The sequence below is a fragment of the Danio rerio genome, chromosome 16, assembly GCF_052040795.2.
Source record: "Danio rerio strain M-AB ecotype USA chromosome 16, GRCz13ab, whole genome shotgun sequence".
Taxonomy (NCBI): domain Eukaryota; kingdom Metazoa; phylum Chordata; class Actinopteri; order Cypriniformes; family Danionidae; genus Danio; species Danio rerio.
The window spans coordinates 54,493,699-54,513,686 of record NC_141036.1 but is presented as its reverse complement, the minus strand read 5'-3'; the positions used below and the strand labels follow the sequence as shown (position 1 = coordinate 54,513,686).

The 19,988-nt window shown below is 37.6% G+C and overlaps 1 protein-coding gene across 2 annotated transcripts in view; it reads right to left on the bottom strand.

The window, feature by feature from the left end:
• The window catches only part of tap1 (transporter 1, ATP-binding cassette, sub-family B (MDR/TAP)), a 30,151-nt gene that overhangs the window by 6,550 nt on the left and 3,613 nt on the right, over positions 1-19,988 (bottom strand). The window contains exons 3-12 of one of the 2 annotated variants that reach the window (XM_087288042.1): positions 16,238-16,486; positions 14,097-14,211; positions 13,164-13,294; positions 12,541-12,746; positions 8,758-8,955; positions 5,654-5,782; positions 5,331-5,519; positions 3,254-3,427; positions 2,163-2,322; positions 1,836-1,972 (exon numbers count right to left, since the gene is read on the bottom strand). In XM_087288042.1, coding sequence (XP_087144168.1) covers positions 1,836-1,972; positions 2,163-2,322; positions 3,254-3,427; positions 5,331-5,519; positions 5,654-5,782; positions 8,758-8,955; positions 12,541-12,746; positions 13,164-13,294; positions 14,097-14,211; positions 16,238-16,298 — 1,500 coding nt within the window. In that variant the 5' untranslated portion in view covers positions 16,299-16,486. The remainder of the gene's footprint in view (positions 1-1,835; positions 1,973-2,162; positions 2,323-3,253; positions 3,428-5,330; positions 5,520-5,653; positions 5,783-8,757; positions 8,956-12,540; positions 12,747-13,163; positions 13,295-14,096; positions 14,212-16,237; positions 16,487-19,988) is intronic. The other variant, XM_087288041.1, reaches the window with a different exon arrangement.

The following is a 19,988-nucleotide window of genomic DNA, read 5'->3' as shown; positions in this document are numbered from 1 at the left end:
GCGGGTTCCACACTGGCTTCTACATCTTGCTTATATACACTATGAACAGCAGCTACGCTAATTATTCTCTTTATTCTCTATTTTCACCTGGGGATACTCATCCCGAGGTCCTCAGATTATGCGGAGTCAATGATTGGATCCAAGACCAGCGACGTGATGATCCCAAGGATTCCATATCCGGGACCAGGCCATATCCTGAGCTGCTGCTGCGCTGATGGTCGTGGGGAGTGGAGAACATGTGTCTGATTCCAGCGACGCTCCAGGGACAGACGAGTCTTCATTGAGGCCATCTTCCAGCATAAACCACGGCGAATGAAGTTCTGCACAAGACTTTTGGCCAGCGGAGAAATTAAAATGGTCGTGCCCAACTGAGTCTGGTTCTCTCAAGGTTTTTTTTCTTCACTCCCATCAGGTGAAGTTTTTTTTTCCCTCTCCGCTGTCGCCACTGCCTCGCATGGTTCAGGATTGGTAGAGCTACGCATCGATGAATTGGCTCTTCAGTGTTTGAACTCTCAGTAATGATTAAATCACACTGAACTGAGCTAAACTGAACTGAACTGAACTTAAACACTAAAACCTGAACCACACTGTTCCAGTTACTGAACCACACTTTTCCAGTTACTATGACCATTTATGTGAAGCTGCTTTGACACAATCTACATTGTAAAAGCGCTATACAAATAAAGCTGAATTGAATTGAATTGAATTCGAGTCCCGGCTGAGTCAGTTGGCATTTCTTCGTGGAGTTTGCATGTTCTCCCCATGTTGGCGTGGGTATATAAGTGAATGGAATAAACTAAATTGGCCGTAGTGGATGTGTGTGAATGAGAGTGTATGGGTGTGTCCCAGTACTGGGTTGCAGCTGGAAGGGCATTCTCTGTGTAAAACATATGCTGGATAAGTTGGTGGTTCATTCCGTTGTGGCCACGCCTAAAGTATAAAGGGACTAAGCCGAAGAAAAATGAATGAATGAATGACCATTTACAATGGCAAAATAAATTAGAAATGAAAATGAAAACGTATAAATACATGTAGGATAATGCTCAAAAAATAAAGGGAACACTAAAATAATATTATTCAAAATAATAATATTCAAAGCAGCCATTTTTAGCAAATATTATATTAAATTATGTCATATGATGTAAATTGTTCATTACAGTTTTAACGGAACAGCATGAACTGAACTTATTACTACAAAAGTTTCAATTACAGATAAATCTTTCGATCAAACATGAATTTAAAAGATTGTTTAATACACACAGGACGCACATCAGTCCGCAAATATATTTACAAATAAAAAGAATAAAAGGATTAAAATATTACACAAATTATTATTTTCGACATAAATACAAAAACCACTGCCTCCATGCCTTCTTCATCGCGAGAGGCCTTTTTCAGTTTTTTCATGACCATTTTCATTTGTATGATGTTATTATTACTAGCAGTATTATTTATTATAAGCATATTTATATTTGCTTTATTAAAAACAAGCTTAGATTTGTCCATCTATCAGATTTTGCACTATATGGAACAAAAGAATAGGACGTGTTTTTGGATATACTGTAACTCAGTTTTTTGACCACACTTCGTTATTGTTGTTTATTCCTTTGCAGTAAATTAGAACTGAATTTAGAAATAGAAATAGGCATTCTCTGTGTAAAACATATGCTATACAAATTATACATAACACATAAATTATGTCATATGATGTAAATTGTTCATTACAGTTTTAACGGAACAGAATGAACTGAACTTATTACTACTAAAGTTTCAATTACAGATAAATCTTTCGATCAAACATGAATTTAAAAGATTGTTTTGGTGGCTCATCTTACCCGGTGTTCACTCTCAGTGTCCAGTGAACTGGTGGCATCATCAAGCACCAGAATCTGGGGTTTCTGGATCAGAGCTCTGGCAATGGCGATTCGCTGTTTCTGACCTCCAGACACCTGACCGCCCTTCTCTCCAGCATCTGACACACACAAATCGCAATCACAATCCATCAAAAATTAGTTATTCAAACTATAAAGTGTATATATATATATATATATATATATATATATATATATAGGGGTGATAATTCAGGAGGGTTAAAAAATCTAACTATTAGTTAACTAACTATTAGGTTAATCCTAACCCTAACTGTATATTCAAATACCAACCAGTATCGTATCCTTTAGGTAAACTGGAAATGAAGTCATGTGCATTGGCCAGCCTGGCAGCAGCATATATTTCTTCATTTGTGGCGTTTTCTTTGCCGTATTTGATGTTTTCACGCACTGAGCGAGCAAACAGAACCGGCTCCTGTGAAACCACACTAATCTGAAATAGAAAAGAGCAAACAAACCCTGTCAGGCATCTTTATTAATATTCATCATATGGAGATATCAGTATAAACCATTTTCACAAGACTGTTAGGACGCATTTAATGATCATCAGCACCTTAAATTCTTAAAAGTTTGTAACGTTTATATTTTTTTCATGTACAGAATTATTAGATAGTTAAAAAAATATATATCCTCAATTCCTGTTTGACAGAGAAAAGATTTTTTCAACACATTTCTAATCACCATAGTTTTATTAACTCATTTCTAATAACTGATTTATTTTTATATTTGCCATGATGACAGTAAATAATATTTGACTAGATATTTTTCAAGATACCAGTATTCAGCCTAAAGTGACATTTAAAGGCTTAACTAGGCCGATTAGGCAAGTTTGGGTAATCAGGCAAATCACTGTATAACAGTGGTTTGTTCTTTAGACAATCGAAATAAATATAGCTTAAAGGGGCTAATAATTTTGACCTTTTAATGGTGTTTAAAAATAACTGCTTTTATTCTAGTCGAAATAAAACAAATAAGACTTTCTCCAGAAGAAAAAAATATTATCAGAAATACTGTAAAAATTTACTTGCTCTGTTAAAGATCATTTGAAATACATTTGAAAAAGAATAAATATTTCACAGGAGGGCTAACAATATTGCCCTCAAATGCATGTACATTCTAAAGTTATCTTTTTTATTATATCATATTTGCATCAAATTACAAAAATACAATAATTAGAGCTGATGTGAGAAGTTTCTAATGCAGACTCTATAGGGGGGACAGTAAATTTGGAGTTGCTTTCGCTTCTTTCTGCCGTATTTGAGCAAATAAGAATGTAAAAATGTATTTGTTGTACTCTCGCATTTACTGCGCTCTAAGTTTACCCAACTATGGTGTCTTCCATTGTTGAGAAATTGTTGGATTACCTTCTCGTGCAGATATTGGTCCTTATAGCTCAGCAGTGGCTTCTGGTCCAATAAAATCTCTCCGTTTTGAGGCTGGTAAAATCTCTCCAGCAAACTCACAACTGTGGTTTTTCCTGAACCCGATGGACCCACGAGTGCTGTGATCTTGCCCGCTTTCAGCTCAAGAGAAATGTTCTACAATGACCAACAACAAATCATTTTAAGTAAAAAAAATACAGTAATTTATCATAGCATTATGCAGTGCATCTGGAAAAGTCTTCATAGCGCTTCACTTTTACCACATTTTTATGTTACAGCCTTATTCCAAAATGGATTAAATTCCTTTATTACCTCAATTTTACCCACAATACCCCATAATGACAATGTGAAAAAGAGTTTTTGAAATTGCTAATTTATTACAAATAAAAAAGCTGAAAAAAAAATCACGTGTACATCAGTATTCACAGCCTTTGCTGTGAAGCTCTAAATTGAGCTCATGTACATTCTGTTTCCACTGACCATTCTCAAAATGTTTCAGCAAACAGGTGATTGGACATGATTTAAAAAGGCATACACTCGTCTATATAAGCTCCCAGGGTTGACAGTGCATGTCAAAGCACAAACCAAGCATGAAGACAAAGGAATTGTCTGTAGACCTCTGAAACAGGATTGTCTTGAGGCACAAGGCTGGGGAAGGTTACAGAAAAATCTCTGCTGCTCTGAAAGTTCCAATGAGCACAGCAGCCTCCATCATCCGTAAGTGGAAGATGTTTGGAACCACCAGGACTCTTCCTAGAGCTGGCCGGCCATCTAAGCTGAGTGATCGGGGTAGAAGGGTCTTAGTCAGGGAGGTGATCAATAACCCGATGGTCACTCTGTCTGAGCTCCAGTGTTCTTCTGTGGAGAGAGGAGAACCTTACAGAAGGACAACCATCTGTGCTGCAATCCACCAATCAGACCTGTATGGTAAAGTGGCCAGACGGAAGCCACTCCCCTCCTAGATTATGCCAAAAGGCATCTGAAGCACTCTCAGACCATAAGAAACAAAATTCTCTGGTCTGATGAGACTAAAATTGAACTCTTTGGCGTGAATGCCAGTCGTTACATTTGGAGAAAGCCAGGCATTGCTCATCACCAGGCTAATACCATCCCTATAGTGAAGCATGGTGGTGGCAGCATCATGCTGTGGGGATGTTTTTCAGCAACAGGAACTGGAAGACTAGTCAGGATAGAGGGTAAGATGAATGCAGCAATGTACAGAGACATCCTGAATGAAAACCTGCTTCAGAGCGCTCTTGACCTCAGACTGGGCTGACGGTTCATCTTCCAGATGGACAATGACCCAAAACACACCACCAAAATATTAATGGAGTGGCTTCACAACAACTCAGTGAATGTCCTTGAGTGGCCCAGCCAGAGCCCAGACCTAAATCCTATTGAACATCTCTGGAGAGATCTGAAAATGGCTGTACACCGTCGCTTCCCATCCAACCTGATAGAGCTTGAGAGGTACTGCAAAGTGGAATGGAAAAAATTCCAAAAACACAGGTGTGCCAAGCTTGTGGCATCATATTCAAAAAGACTTGAGGCTGTAATTGCTGTCAAAGGTGCATCAACAAAGTATTGAGCAAAGGCTGTGAATCCTTCTGTAAATGGGATTTTTCAGCTTTTTTATTTTTAATAAATTTGCAACAATTTAAAAAAAATCTGTTTTCACATTGTCATTATGGGGTTTTGTGTGTAGAATTATGAGGTAATAAATGAATTTAATTCATTTTGCAGTAAGGCTGTAACATAAAAACATGTGGAAAAAAAGCGCTATGAAGACTTTCCGGATGCACTGCAAAAGGAGAATGCCAATCAAAGTGTTTCTACAGACTATTTTTATCAAGTGTGAATATAAAAAAAAAATACAATTTATTTATTTTCAACATTAGAGTCTGGCTATATTCACACACTGTGGCCACATAACTGTGTTTAAACCCAATAATATGTCCCCCTTAACCTTATAATAAAGGCACGCTGTTAATAATAATTTCATGGACACTATAAAACAAGGTGTTGCCAACATTTTCTACTTTGGTTTTTCAGTTCATACCTTCAGCACATCTGTGTCTGGACGCTTTGGATAAGCAAATGTGACATTTCTGAACTGCACGTGTCCTTTCAGAGTCTTCGGAGCGAGTGATCCATCTGGAGGAACTTCAGGCTTTCTGTCCACATACTCAAAGATCTTTTCTGAAGCTCCGACTGCTTTCTTTACATGTGGCCAGTAAGACATCAGAACCTGTGCGTTGATTTAATACATATATAAGTGACGTTTTCCATGCAAACATCACCACAACAATGTTATGAGATTGATTTTTTTTTTTTTAAAGTAGTGATGAATTCTGGTCAAACAGAGAGTATTCAAAGTTTTACCTCCACAGCTGATGTGAACTGAAGCTCGTAGAGGACAAAGGACACCAGATCACCACTGCTGACATCACTTCCTGTCACAAGCCGCCCTCCGTAGTATAAAATACTGACCTTCAAAGCCAGACTGGACATCTGAAAAAGGCACATTTGATTACAAACTGCAACTATATTAGTGTACAACGTTTATACCAATGACTGTAAAAAATATGGACGACGCGACAGCCCCTTTTCCCATTAAACGCCTTGAGGGCAAAACGCCTGCTTGACGGGAACAAACTGTCGCAAAAGACTGCTGAAATTGGAGCCAGACATGCGCAGAAGGACTGTCTGATGGAGCCAGAGGAGGAGCCGCGAAAATGAGCGGAGTCGAGCTTCCAACCAAACGCTTTATGTAAAATCAACCACGCCCCCCAAACTTCTCAGCATGCGTTTGCTGTCATATCAACACAAATGGATGTAATAACGTTAACAAATATGAGGGTTTTATTTATTCAATTTCGGCAGCTCCGGGCCGCAGCGTATAACCTACTCGCGGCGTCGCCGGCTACTTCCGGCTCGCATGCGGCAGCGCCGGCTCGCTCGGCCGCCGCATCTGGCTCGATTGACTCGAGCTGGAATCGGGCAGTGAGTCCAGGCATCCGGAGTAGGTCCAGCAGAGGTAGTCAGTCTGAGCTCTGAGGGGTAAGTCTCCGTCAGGCGAGAATCTAGCTGAAACTGGCTCGAGTGTATTTTGCTATCTGGGTGGCTAGGCGTACGTGTATCAGCAAACTAATAAAGCCCGAAAAAAGCCCTGACCTTAGCGAATAAACAGTGTTCCACCAGGATCATGTATGTCAGAAACTGAAGTTTACTGCTGAACTCATTTTATCATGGTAAAATAACACAGAAATCGAATAATAACACTTCAGTCTCCTGCCGAAGCTCAGACGGTCTGCTTTGAGAAACTGTCAATCACATCTGTCAATCACGATGACACGCCCAGCATTAAATTACTGCTAAAAACAAACTGTTTACAAAAATGAAGATCTGCACCTATTTCAGCACAATAATCAGTGCCTTAATCGACCAGAACCATCTTTCGGGACATTTTATTGCAAGTGTAATAATTTTTTTTATTTGGGCTCAAGTCTCCTTCATTAACACGGAGGAGGCGGGCTTTATGACTTGTACTGCAGCCAGCCCCCAGGGGGCGATCTAATGGCCGAGACCTTCACTTAAACGCAGGCTTGCGGCACACTTGGTTTATACACTCACTGGTCACTTTATTAGGTACACCTGTCCAACTGCTTGTTATTGCACATTTCTAATCAGCCAATCAAATGGCATCAACTCAATGCATTTAGGCACGTAGACATGTTTAAGACAATCTGCTGCAGTTCAAACAGAGCATTAGAATGGGGAAGAAAGGTGATTTAAGTGACTTTGAATGTGGCGTTGTTGGTGCCAGACGGCTGGTCTGAGTATTTCTGAAACAGCTGATTTACTGGGATTTTCACGCACAACCATCTCTAGGGTTTACAGAGAATAGTCTGAAAAAGAGAAAATATCCAGTGAGTGGCAGTTCTGTGGGCACAAATGCCTTGTTGATGTCAGAGGAGAATGGCCACACTGGTTCCAGCTGATAGAAAGGCAACAGTAACTCAAATAACCACTCGTTACAACCGAGGTCTGCAGAAGAGCATCTCTGAACTCACAACAAACCCAATCTTGAGGCGGATGGGCAACAGCAGCAGAAGACCACACCAGGTGCCACTCCTGTCAGCTACAATTCACACAGGCTCACTAAAATTGGACAATAGAAGATTGGAAAAACATTGCCTGGTCTGATAAGTCTCCATTTCAGCTGCAACATTCAGAATGTAGGGTCAGGATTTGGCGTCAACAACATGAAAGCATGGATGCATTCTGCCTTGCATCAGTGGTTCAGGCTGCTGGTGGTGTAGTAATGGTGTGGGGGATATTTTCTTGGCACTCTTTGGGCCCATTAGTACCAATTGAGCATCGTGTAAACGCCACAGCCTACCTGAGTATTGTTGCTGACCATGTCCATCCCTTTATGACCACAGTGTACCCATGTTCTGATGGCTACTTCCAGCAGGATAATGCGCCATGTCATAAAACACAAATCATCTCAGACTGGTTTCTTGAACATGACAATGAGTTCACTGTACTCAAATGGCCTCCACAATCACTAGATCTCAATCCAATAGAGCACCTTTGGGATGTGGTGAAACGGCAGAATCGCATCATGGATGTGCAGCCGACAACTCTGCAGCAACTCTGTGATGCTATCATGTCAATGAGGACCAAAATCTCTTATGAATATTTCCAGTAACTTGTTGAATCTATGCAACAAAGAATTAAAGCAGTTCTGAAGGCAGAAGGGAGTTCAACCCGGTACTAGTAAGTAGTACCTAATAAAGTGGCCGGTGAGTGTATGTGTATACTTAACCCGATAAAGAAATGTGATTTATGGTAATATATACAAACTACATACAACTTGCCTACAACTTAACATACAAGGTCTTGTTTGTATTTCACATATATAAAAATATAAGTAATTACATGCAACATATATTTCACTAAATATATATATATACATACATACTGTCATTTAGAACTCTTAAAAAAAGCTGTGTTTACAGACAATATATTTATATTTAGAAAAAAAATAATAGCAATGATTTTAACTTCATAAATGTATATATTTATTTATTTAAAAAACTAAAATATACATATTTTTTGTTTAAATTTGAAAACAAAACGAAATAAATTATCCGTCCTTTCATTTATTTATACAATAAAACAAATATGTACCTTTATAAATAACTGTTTGCTTTAAATCAAAATTTTGTAATGTTGTAATTCACCTCAAAGCTGCTAAGCCTAAAAATTCTGTTAAAAACTAACTAAGACTAAGAAAAAAATCCTATGGTAAAAACCCTAACCAATTAACACTACTGAAAAAGTGTGTGACACTAATGCACTCTTTATGCAATTCTTCTAATGCGTTTGTTCTAGAAAGCATATGTTCACTACAGAAAACTCCAAATATTTCTGCATAATGTAGTAAAACGTGCAGTGAATAAGGCAGTGGTGGGACTTACACTATTGGTCCATGTTGATACAGCATAAGCAGCGGCTTCCACTTTGTTCAGTGCAAACGTGTCCTCCAAGCACTTTCTGTATCTCTCAGTTTCTCCATCCTCATTAGCAAAGCTCCTCACTGTTTTCATGGAAGAAAAGGTTTCTGTAGCCACTTCATTCGCCTTGGCCAAAGAATCTTGCACTTGTGCCGAAAGTTTCTGTAGAAAAATCAATATAATCAATAGGGCTGCACAATATATCATTCAGCATCGTTATCGCAATGTGTGCATTCGCAATAGTCACATCGCAGCATCTGCAATGTGGAGTTGGGATTATTATAGCTGATCAGCAATAACGATTGCACAGTGTTATTTTACATTACGTTTGACTATGCAATAACAGCGCCAGGACAAAATATTGATGCCTCTGCTTTCATTTGGTAGAAGACCAATAGAAAATCATTAAAAAAAAAGGCAATTCTCAATGCAAAAAGCATGCTTGGTGTGATCAAGGCCTAAGGCAGGGGTCATCAACTATATTTGTCAGAGGGCCAGAGTTTTACCAGACAGTCTCTTAGGGGGCCAGACCCCCAAGAAGAAAATCAAATAAAAATCTCATTTTTATAATTTTAATAATGTTTATACTTTTTCCATTTCATTACAAACTGAAGGCATTTGATTCAGGCTCCCATCACATATATCACAGTCAACCACTAGGAGTGATAGAGAGTTCTCCACAAACGCAGTGAAAATGCTGCCATTAGACGAGGCGGCCACTCAGAGCCAGCTGGCTGAAATTTAGGCGGTAGGCAACGTGCATAGATATATACACTAGATGTCGCCTGGCCTATTGTTGTCTATTGTACGGAATGCGTCAATAGCGCCGCCATCTTGCTACAGGGTAGCGCTCCTTTGAAATGAATGCGGGACCAAGGTACAGTGGAGGACTGTGGCCATCCAAAGCCAGAGATATACACATATACACTTATATCTTTGATCGGGAGTTTTCCTGGATGTTAGTAAGTAATTTTTTTTTCTAATTAAGAAAATTATAATTTTCCATCACTTTTCTACATTGATGGATTAGTGACCGCACAGGCATTCCTAACAAAAAGCTTGTGTTTGTGTGTACAGAAATGTGCCATTCACCCTTCCTGTTAAATTTGATCTAATCATGTCCTGAAACACACCTCCTCTCCTGCTTTCACTTCTCATACTGACGGAGGGAGCGATTCGTTTATGAATGAATCCCGCGAACGACTCTTTTACTAACGTTAGCCGACAATAATACAAGTTTCTGCCAGCGCAGCATCTCGTTGTCATATTTCTTTTGCATTGTTTGCTGATTTTATTCAACAAAACTAGCATAAGCCGAGTGTTTAGTGCGAGTTGGAGCTGCTTTGCCTTAGGGTGAATGCAGTAAGTGACTGTTACCATCAGTAACGTTACCTGATTAGCACTAAAGTTCAGAACATACAAAAACAGAAAAAAACTTAATATTACCTATGAAATGTTCTGCCTTTGTGCTTTGTTTTCTTTGTTTGCTCGTTACTACACCTGTAGACAGCGCTAAAGTCCCGCATCTTCACGTAATAACACTGTCTTGACTAGTGCGGTTGAATGACATTTGTCCTGGGAGCACTGTACCAATGCGGCGCTATTGTCGCATGGTCCCTATGTGATATCTAGTGTATATATCTATGGGCGACGCGAAGGTGGCTCTCCGTGGTGTTGAAAGCCTGAGCGCATTTTAGGTATCTTGTCCTGAGACCTATGACATTGAAAACGCTGCCTATGTATGTGCTCACCATGTTCGGTTTAACCTACACCTGTGAGGCTGCATTCTCCAAGATTAACTCGATAAAAACACACGAGAGGAACCGACTGTCAACCCAGTCTTTGGAGGACTGTTTGCGTATACGTCTGACAGCCGCCAAGCCTGATGTGAAAAAGTTGGTGTCAGAGGGGAAAAGTAACTTTAGCCATTGATTAAGCACTGTGTGTAGCCCGTTTCAGCATTGTGATTTAAATTTAAACCCACTAGACGTTTTATTTGATGTGCGAACATTATTTGTGACCTGTTTTGTTCTGGTACCAGGTTATTTATTTACCATGCTATTTTAAGTTGTGCCAGATTGTTTTTCCTCCTTTTTTTGTCCCGAGGAGTCTGCTGGTTTCAAGCATGTTGTTAAAACGTAGAAATAAAAAACAAATGTTAAGGTTATGATGAAAAGTTGTGTTCGGGTTTTTTTTTTCAAACCTGTTTGAAACAATAAATCAGGGCTCGAAATTAACCTTTTTGCTTGGTAGCACCGGTGCTCCTAACTTTAAAAATGTAGGCGCATCAACTAAAATTTAGTCGCACCAACCAATTATGAGCACCGTAACTACACGTTTTATACAAACATATTTATTGTATTTGAAATCAACACTAATCAAACTAACAAGTAAAAAAATTTAATACACATATGCAAGCGTGAGGAAAATATGTCTCAACGAAATCCCGTCATCACAAGAAAATACATTTTTATAACAGAACTGAGTGACCAAAAGATACACGGAGCGCTCACCGGCCCTGCACACACTGCTTGAATGAATCTGTTAACGATATAACTGTGCTGTTCATACAAGTGCTGTCTGATATTGCACAGATGCTTTTGACATATACTGTACCTTATTATATGCATACATGTTAATAGCAATACCGGTGTATTCATGAGTAGCGATATTAGTTTACTCAGTGTAAGCCCGTTTGCGATGGTGTACGTGGTGTTAAATTTGACATATAGCTGCCCCTTGCACGGCGGACAGCATCTGGCGATTATATGAAGGATTAAACAGAAGCTCTCGTGCTAGATGTGGCCCGCAGTTACCTGAAAATTCCATCCCACAGACTTTTCACAGCAGACTTGAAGCCAATGGAAGTCTTCTACTTTTGGAAAAGTGTAGATGGAGGATTAACATTTAGCACATGATCACTAGTAAGATGTGTCATTATTTGCAACTAGATGGTTTATAAAACTAAATCTGTCAGCGTTATCTTCTTTCTCATCTTCAGCGTTTTACAGTTTTTCGCGGTAGTAGCTCTCTGTCATCCCAAGCCAGAAGGCGCTGAGTGATTGACAGCTGATATTAACCAATCATTCACAATCAGTGCTAGAGCAGTGGTGGGCCAATAAGAAGAGCGCGAAGGCGGGGCAAGCATTACGGACTTGGATTTGTTTACTGCACCAAGTCGACATGACAACTGTTTTAAACCTTTTCTGAGCGCTGCGTTTCGCGTTCCAAGTGCAGACAAAGAGCTTAGAGATGCATTCTGAGTGAATGTCTCCCGAATCCGCGCATTTGCTGAACATTTTGCAGTAAAAACTGGTCGCACACAACAATTTTAAGCACTCGCGGAAATGCTCCCAAATATATTTTAAGGTCACACAGATAAAATTTCGGGCGCATATGCGACCAAAATGGTCGCAATTTCGAGCCCTGATAAATGCTTAACGCCGCATAGTCGTCCTCATTTTGAGTGTAGCCTAAATACAGTCAATTAGTGGTTATTCTGACAAGAGACTCAGTTGTTATTTTTAGTTGCTTTAACAGTGTGGACCACAATTTTATTTTTGATCCTCACAATATTGGAATCCAGTCGCGAGCCGGATTGAACAGCTCAGTGGGCTGGATTTGGCCCGCAGGCCGCCAAGTGATGATCAGTGGCCTGAGGGGATTATGGAAGGGATTAATAGTGAACAATATATTTTTGTTTCTCTCTGTATAGTAATGCAAGGTTTGAAGAAATTTCAATCTGACCTGGTAAAACCGTCCAAAAATTTCCGGGATGATCCAGATGACGGGCAGGCCGAGCAGAGTGAAGCAGCAGAGTCTGGTGGAGAGCATTAACATGGAGCCGAAGAGGAAAATGACCCGCATGAAGTACCACATCAGCAGACTCAGCTTCTCACTCAGAGACTCACTCATGGTGTTTGTGTCGGTGGTGATGCGAGACACGATGTCCCCTGAACAAAAAAAGCAGTAACAGTGCCTGAATTACAACAACTAGCCTGAGCAATATGTATGATTTAACGCTGGTCATAATTAATTAAAGTCCCATTAGTTATAATCTCTCCCTCATCAGCATAAACAGCCCTGAGTGTGAAGCAGCTATTCATCCGTGGAGTTTTAAATCTGCTGCTGTGTTGACACATGTATAGCATTTTTAACTCCGCCCCCTTTTGAAAAGAGCACAATTTCATTTGAATTTAAAGCGACAGTCACCAAAACAACAAAATCAGAGGACTTATTTGACATCTTTTTAAAAGGGGCATAATTAGATGAAGAGGAAAAAAATGAAAATTGGACAGAAATGTCAGCCTAAAAAAAACTATTTCGGTCGACCTCTATTCACTGCACAAGAACCAGCACTGCAGTTTTACCTGTGGTAGCTTTATCGAAGAACGCAATATCCTGTTTTAGTACAGCCTGGAAGACGAGTCCTTGGATGGACGTGTGTATTCGGCTCATGGTGATGTTGTAGATGAGGTCACACACAAACTCACACACAGCGCTGCGGAAAAGCAAACATTTTAGAAGTTTTCCCTCCGAAAACCTACACTTCCAGTCAAAAGGACTGCACATTATTTGCGCATTATCCATTCATTCATTCATTTTCTTGTTGGCTAAGTCCCTTTATTAATCCGGGGTCGCCACAGCGGAATGAACCGCCAACTTATCCAGCACATTTATAGGCAGTGGATGCCCTTCCAGCCGCAACCCATCTCTGGGAAACATCCACACACACATTCACACACACACACACTCATACACTACAGACAATTTAGCCTACCCAATTCACCTGTACGGCATGTCTTTGGACAGTGGGGGAAACGGGAGCACCCGGAGGAAACCCACGCGAAGGCAGGGAGAACATGCAAACTCCACACAGAAACACCAACTGAGCCGAGGTTCGAACCAGCGACCTTCTTGCTGTGAGGCGACAGCACTACCTACTGCGCCACTGCCTCGCCCCTTTTCGGTGTAGTCCCTTTATTAATCTGGCGTCGCCACAGCGGAATGAACCGCCAACTTATCCAGCATATGTTTTCCTTCCAGCAGCCCTTCCAGCTCCAACACATTACTGGGAAACACCCATACACACTCATTCACACTCGTACACTACGGACAATTTAGCTTTATACAATTCACCTATAGCGCATGTCTTTTGGACTGTGACCAACATGAGGAGAACATGCAAACTCCACACAGAAATGCCAACTGACCCAACCGGAACTCGAACCAGCGTTCTTCTTGCTGTGAGCCACCGTGCCGCAAAATTAGCATACAAGGTTAGGTTGCCTTTTTAGTCTCACCTCATAATGGTCATCAGGGTCATGACAGTGATAGCGTGGTTAAAGGCCTCGGGTTCGTCTTCATTCATGATCCAGTCTGTCATTTTCCCAGTGTAATGAGGAATCGCCATTTCACCTGTGGATGAAACATAAGCATGTGAATTTGCATGCACTTGTTCTCGGAAATATTTTGCAACTTGCTCACATTCAAAAAGATACAAAGTGAAAAGTTTTATCATCACGGACCTACATTTAAAACATAAACAGCTCTCGTTAATAGTTCAGCATGCTTTCACTTTCGTATTTCAATTTCAATTCAATTCAGTTTACTTATAAAGCACTTTGAAACAACACAGTTGACCAAAGTGCTGACAACAAAGAGTAAAACAAACTTTAAAATACAAATGTCAACATCTCAAGCTGTGCTAAAAGCCAAATTGAACAGGTGGGTTTTAAGAAGAGATTTAAAAACAGTAATGAAAGAGGCTTTTCTAATGTACAACGGCAGCTCATTCCACAATTTTGGTGCAGCCACAGCAAAAGCCCGATCCCCTCTGAGCTTTCGACTGGTCCTGGGCACACCCAGGAGGAGCTGGTCGGCTGACCTGAGCGAACGATAAGGTGTGTAGGGACAGAGAAGCTCAGAGAGGTAAAGGGGTGCATTACCATTTAGACACTTAAAACAAATAAAAGTACCTTAAAATGGATCCTGAAGTGCACGGGCAGCCAGTGAAGAGAAGATAAAATCAGGGTGATGTGCTCGTATTTGCGTGTGCCAGTTAAAATACGTGCAGCTGCATTCTGAACCAGTTGCAGTCGAGAGATTGAAGACTGACTCAACCCAAAATAAAGGGCATTAGAATAGTCTAAGCGGGAGGTTATAAAAGCATGCATTACTGTTTCAAAGTGCTTGTGCGATAAAACGTGCTTAATTTTGGCCAGTTGTTGTAAGTGAAAGAAGCTAGAGCGAATAACAGACAGAATCTGGTTTTCAAGCTTTAGTTCAGGATCCATTTTAAAACCAAAAAGTTCACAATCTCTGGCTTACAAAAAGTTTTGAGATTATTTAGTTGTAAAGAATGAGCGACGTTGTACAGTTGTACAGAATGAGCGATTTAACATGAAACCCACATTTACCGGTAGGAATGACCTCCCGCCCTACTTATAGTTCTCTCTTCATACAGCCGTATGCCTATTATATATCCATAATACACTGTGATATATCCGGGCTCGGATTGTTTTGCTTTCTCACTACAATCGATCCGCTCCAGAGTTCGTTTCAATCGAGCCAAGACCACCTCATTCAGGCGATCTCGGACCGATTGACTTGGAGCGGATACGAGCGCAATTGCTGGATTCACATATGCCAAACGAACCACGCTAACTAGGCAAACGAGACCGGTTCCCAAACAAAAGTCTAGGTGTGAAAGCACCCTTATTAGAAACTCTGCCATGTGAAAGCAAACCGCACCAAGTACAAAGTGCAACATTGTAGCAATTGTAATCCCTGTTTCGGAACAAAACAGGTGTGAAAGCACCCTACAATACAGAAAACAGGTACAGAAATTGAGTAGTCACAATGCATTTTTTTACTTTGCTTTGTCTTGTTTCAAGTCCAAATATCTAAAAATTCTTAAATCAAGTGAAATCTTGTTTTAACCTTTTCTTTAATCTTTTCCTTTTCCCCACATTTTTTTTCCTAAAACAAACAAAAACCTGTAAACCAAGTAAAATCGACTTTGAAATGTAGATATTTGTACTAGAAACAAGACAAACATTTTAAGTAAGAAAAACATTTTTTTTTTTTTTGCATATATCATATATATTCCGCATAAATACAGTAGTTACATACAATTCTGTAGCTCCTGGTCAACTACGGATGAATCGACTATGCTAAATTGGCTGTATTATGCTAAATTGTACTGTATGTGTGTGAATGAATGTGTAAACGAAGCACCCGGAGAAAACCCACACCAACATGGGGAGAACTCCACACTCCACACAGAAATGCCAACTGGCCCAGCTGGGCTCGAACCAGCGACCTTCTTGCAGTGAGGTGACAGTGCTAACCATTGAGCCACCATGTCACACTGACTTGTTAATATAATAAATAATAGCAAAATGTGCAACTATATCTAACCCATGCCACAGTGTAGTTTTACCTAGTGAAGAAATGACCACAAAGAAGAAGACGGCCGCAAAACGTCCACTGAAAGGCTTCATGTATCCCAGCAGTCTTTGCAGAGAAGCCTTGCCCTTCTTTTCTGTTCTCTCTTTTTTTGCAGTCGGCAGGATAGTAGGTACATGGCGTTTCCAGATTAAGAGAGACAAACCCAACACAAAATAGCCCTGCACAAGCTGAAATATAGTCACATGTTAATATACACATACAGTAAAAGTTATTAGCCCTCCTGTATATTATTTACCAAATTTCTGTTTAACAGAAAGAAGATTTTTTCAACACATTTCTAAAAATAATAGCTTTAATTAATAATTTCTAATAACTGATTTATTTTATCTTTGTCATGATGACAGTAAATAATATTTGACTACAATGATGGTTTGTTCTGTAGACAATAGAAAAAAAATATTGCTTAAGGGGGGTTATAATTTTGACCTTAATTTAAAACATTAAAAACTGCTTTGATTCTAGTCAAAAAAATCTAATAAGACTTTCTCCAGAAGAAAAAATATTATAGGAAATACTGTGAAAAAATCTGTTAAACACACTTAAAAATAATTGTGAAAGAAAAAAAAAAATCACAGGAGGAGGGTTAATAATATTGACTTCAACTGCATGTCTAAAACACACACAAAATATAACACATAACATTAGTGGTGTAATGGATCAAAAATCTCACGGTTCGGATCACATGGTTTTTTAGTCACGGATCGTACCATTTTTTTTGGATCAGCCAAAAAGGGGGAGGAGAGAAATGCTATTTGCTTTCCATTTATACTGCAAGCAACTTTTGGTTTTAACAAACAAAACTTAGAACACCCGCTTCAAATGTTATCACTCGATTAAATGGGTGTTATCAGTGGATATCAGCTGATACATTTGGGCCAGTAGAGGCCTTCTGCACCTACTGGTAGGCTCAGAAGGCTGTTATCATCCATCCGCAGGGTTAATCAGGTATACTCATAGAGAAGACTCCAGATCTGTTTTTACATTACTGTGATGACCAGTGCTTCATTTGTGATTGCGAAGTCCCAGAACAGATCGGGGTAACGGATCTGACATGTTACCCGAGGATGTAGAGGTGAGTTGGCCGGACAGGCGGTTGAGGAGGGGGATCTGTAAAACGAGGTGGCAGATTCGGATCTGGCGTGTTCTGGCACAAATTAAGCCCTGACTGTGACATTTTTTGTTATTAGGGTTGGAGTAGGGGTAGACGTTAATAAAATACAATTATTGGTAAATTTTATAAATGATATTAATAATTTTCGTTAATCTATAGCTGATTAACCATGTGGATGGATGATAACAGCCTCCTAAACCTATTAGTAGGCGCAGAAGGCCCCTACTGGCCCATATCTATCAGCTGATAAACACTGATAATGCCCATTCAATCAAGTCATAACAATTGAATCGGCTGCTTAGAACCTGTAATTTTATTAAAAATATAAATAAATTTTTAAATATTCAGTATATAGCTGCACGATTCTGGCTAAAATAAGAATCACAATTTTTTAGCTTAAAATAAAGATCACGAATTTCTCACGATTCTGTAGATGTAACATAAAGCTTAATATGAGCAATTATTATTGTTTTTTTCTCAAACATATGGTAAAACAACAATATTAATATTATGTGTAGGTCTACTGGTTTCTATAAATAATTCTATTCTACTTATAATAATTCTGATGTTGAATTATGTTTGAGATATATGCTTGCAATCTGTCATTGACAACATTATTAGACCATTTAATTCACTGGTAAAACCAAGTATTTATACTGACACTGTAAACATTCATTTTCATGCACAGCTGTGTGTTCGCTATGAAAGAAAAAACATATCAAATACTTGTCGCAGTCATAACTCTAAAATGCGATATGATTATTTAAATGATGTCCACGCTTTCAATTTCATTTTCACTGCTAAGTGCTGTTCATACTTCACCTGCGGCTCTCAAACGATCACACTGTGCCACAAACTGAACATTATTAACAACTTTATTACCTGTTATTCACAGCATATGCAGGTTCTGTTCACTAAAGTAGACGCACGCACGGCCACGAATACAGCATTGCATAAAGACAAAAACGAAAATTATTAGGTGAGTTATAGCTTATGAATACAGAATGTGACTCTTTTAACATCATTTTCAGTAAATGATTCAGTCATTCACTCATGTTTCATTGCTAGATGATCATTTTTGAAGAATTATTCAGTGGCATATTTTTGATGACTGGTTGTCACCACCTATTGGTTAAATAATGTAATTGTTGCCTACAACTTTCATTTTTGGGTGCCAAGTTCAACCCATATGATGGTGATTTTAATCTTTACCATAAACATCAGTGGTTTTATCTAATCTATAAACTGATATCCCAGTACTGCTGTGTTATTTCACTGTTTGCAAACTAAAGACTGAATCTCTTTCTTGATTTTTGCATTTTTGCAAACACAGATTTGAATGCAGCCATTCAAAAGAATTAATAAACATATGCAAATCACCATCATTTAGAATTTATGTTGCGTGGGTGTTGAGATCCCGATCTTTAATGATTAATTGTACAACTTACACTAAATGCATTAAGGCAGGCTAAACAAGTAGCGACAGAAAACACCTTTAACAACCTAAGAAACCCAGCACATCCGCAATAACCTACCACAACTTCTTCTGTCATCATTATATTTTACTGGAAAGTCTAAATGCTTTCATACATGTGATTTGAATAACACGAGAGGCGATCTGTCTGCAATCATTACAAATTTAGTAAGGTAAAAAAAAAATTATTAATCTGCAGGTCACGTGTGTTCCGAACCGTGGGTTGTGCTCTGTATATTATATGTTATGTACATGGTTGATCTGTGATTCGTTACACTCATGCATAACATATAATATAATATAATATAACATAATATAATATAATATAATATAATAAAACATAATATAATATAATATAATATAATATAATATAATATAATATAATATAATATAATATAATATAATAAAATAAAATATAATATAATAAAACATAATATAATATAATATAATATAATATAATATAATATAATATAATATAATATAATATAATATAATATAATATAATATAATATAATAAAACATAATATAATATAATATAATAAAATATAATATAATATAATATAATATAATATAATATAATATAATATAATATAATATAATAAAACATAATATAATATAATATAATAAAATATAATATAATATAATATAATATAATATAATATAATATAATATAACATAATATAATATAATATAATATAATAAAACATAATATAATATAATATAATATAATATAATATAATATAATATAATATAATATAATATAATATAATATAATAAAATAAAATATAATATAATATAATAAAACATAATATAATATAATATAATATAATATAATATAATATAATATAATATAATATAATATAATATAATAAAACATAATATAATATAATATAATATAATAAAATATAATATAATAAAATATAATATAATATAATATAATATAATATAATATAATATAATATAATATAATATAATATAATATAATAAAACATAATATAATATAATATAATATAATAAAATATAATATAATATAATATAATATAATATAATATAATATAATATAATATAATAAAACATAATATAATATAATATAATATAATATAATATAATATAATATAATATAATATAATAAAACAT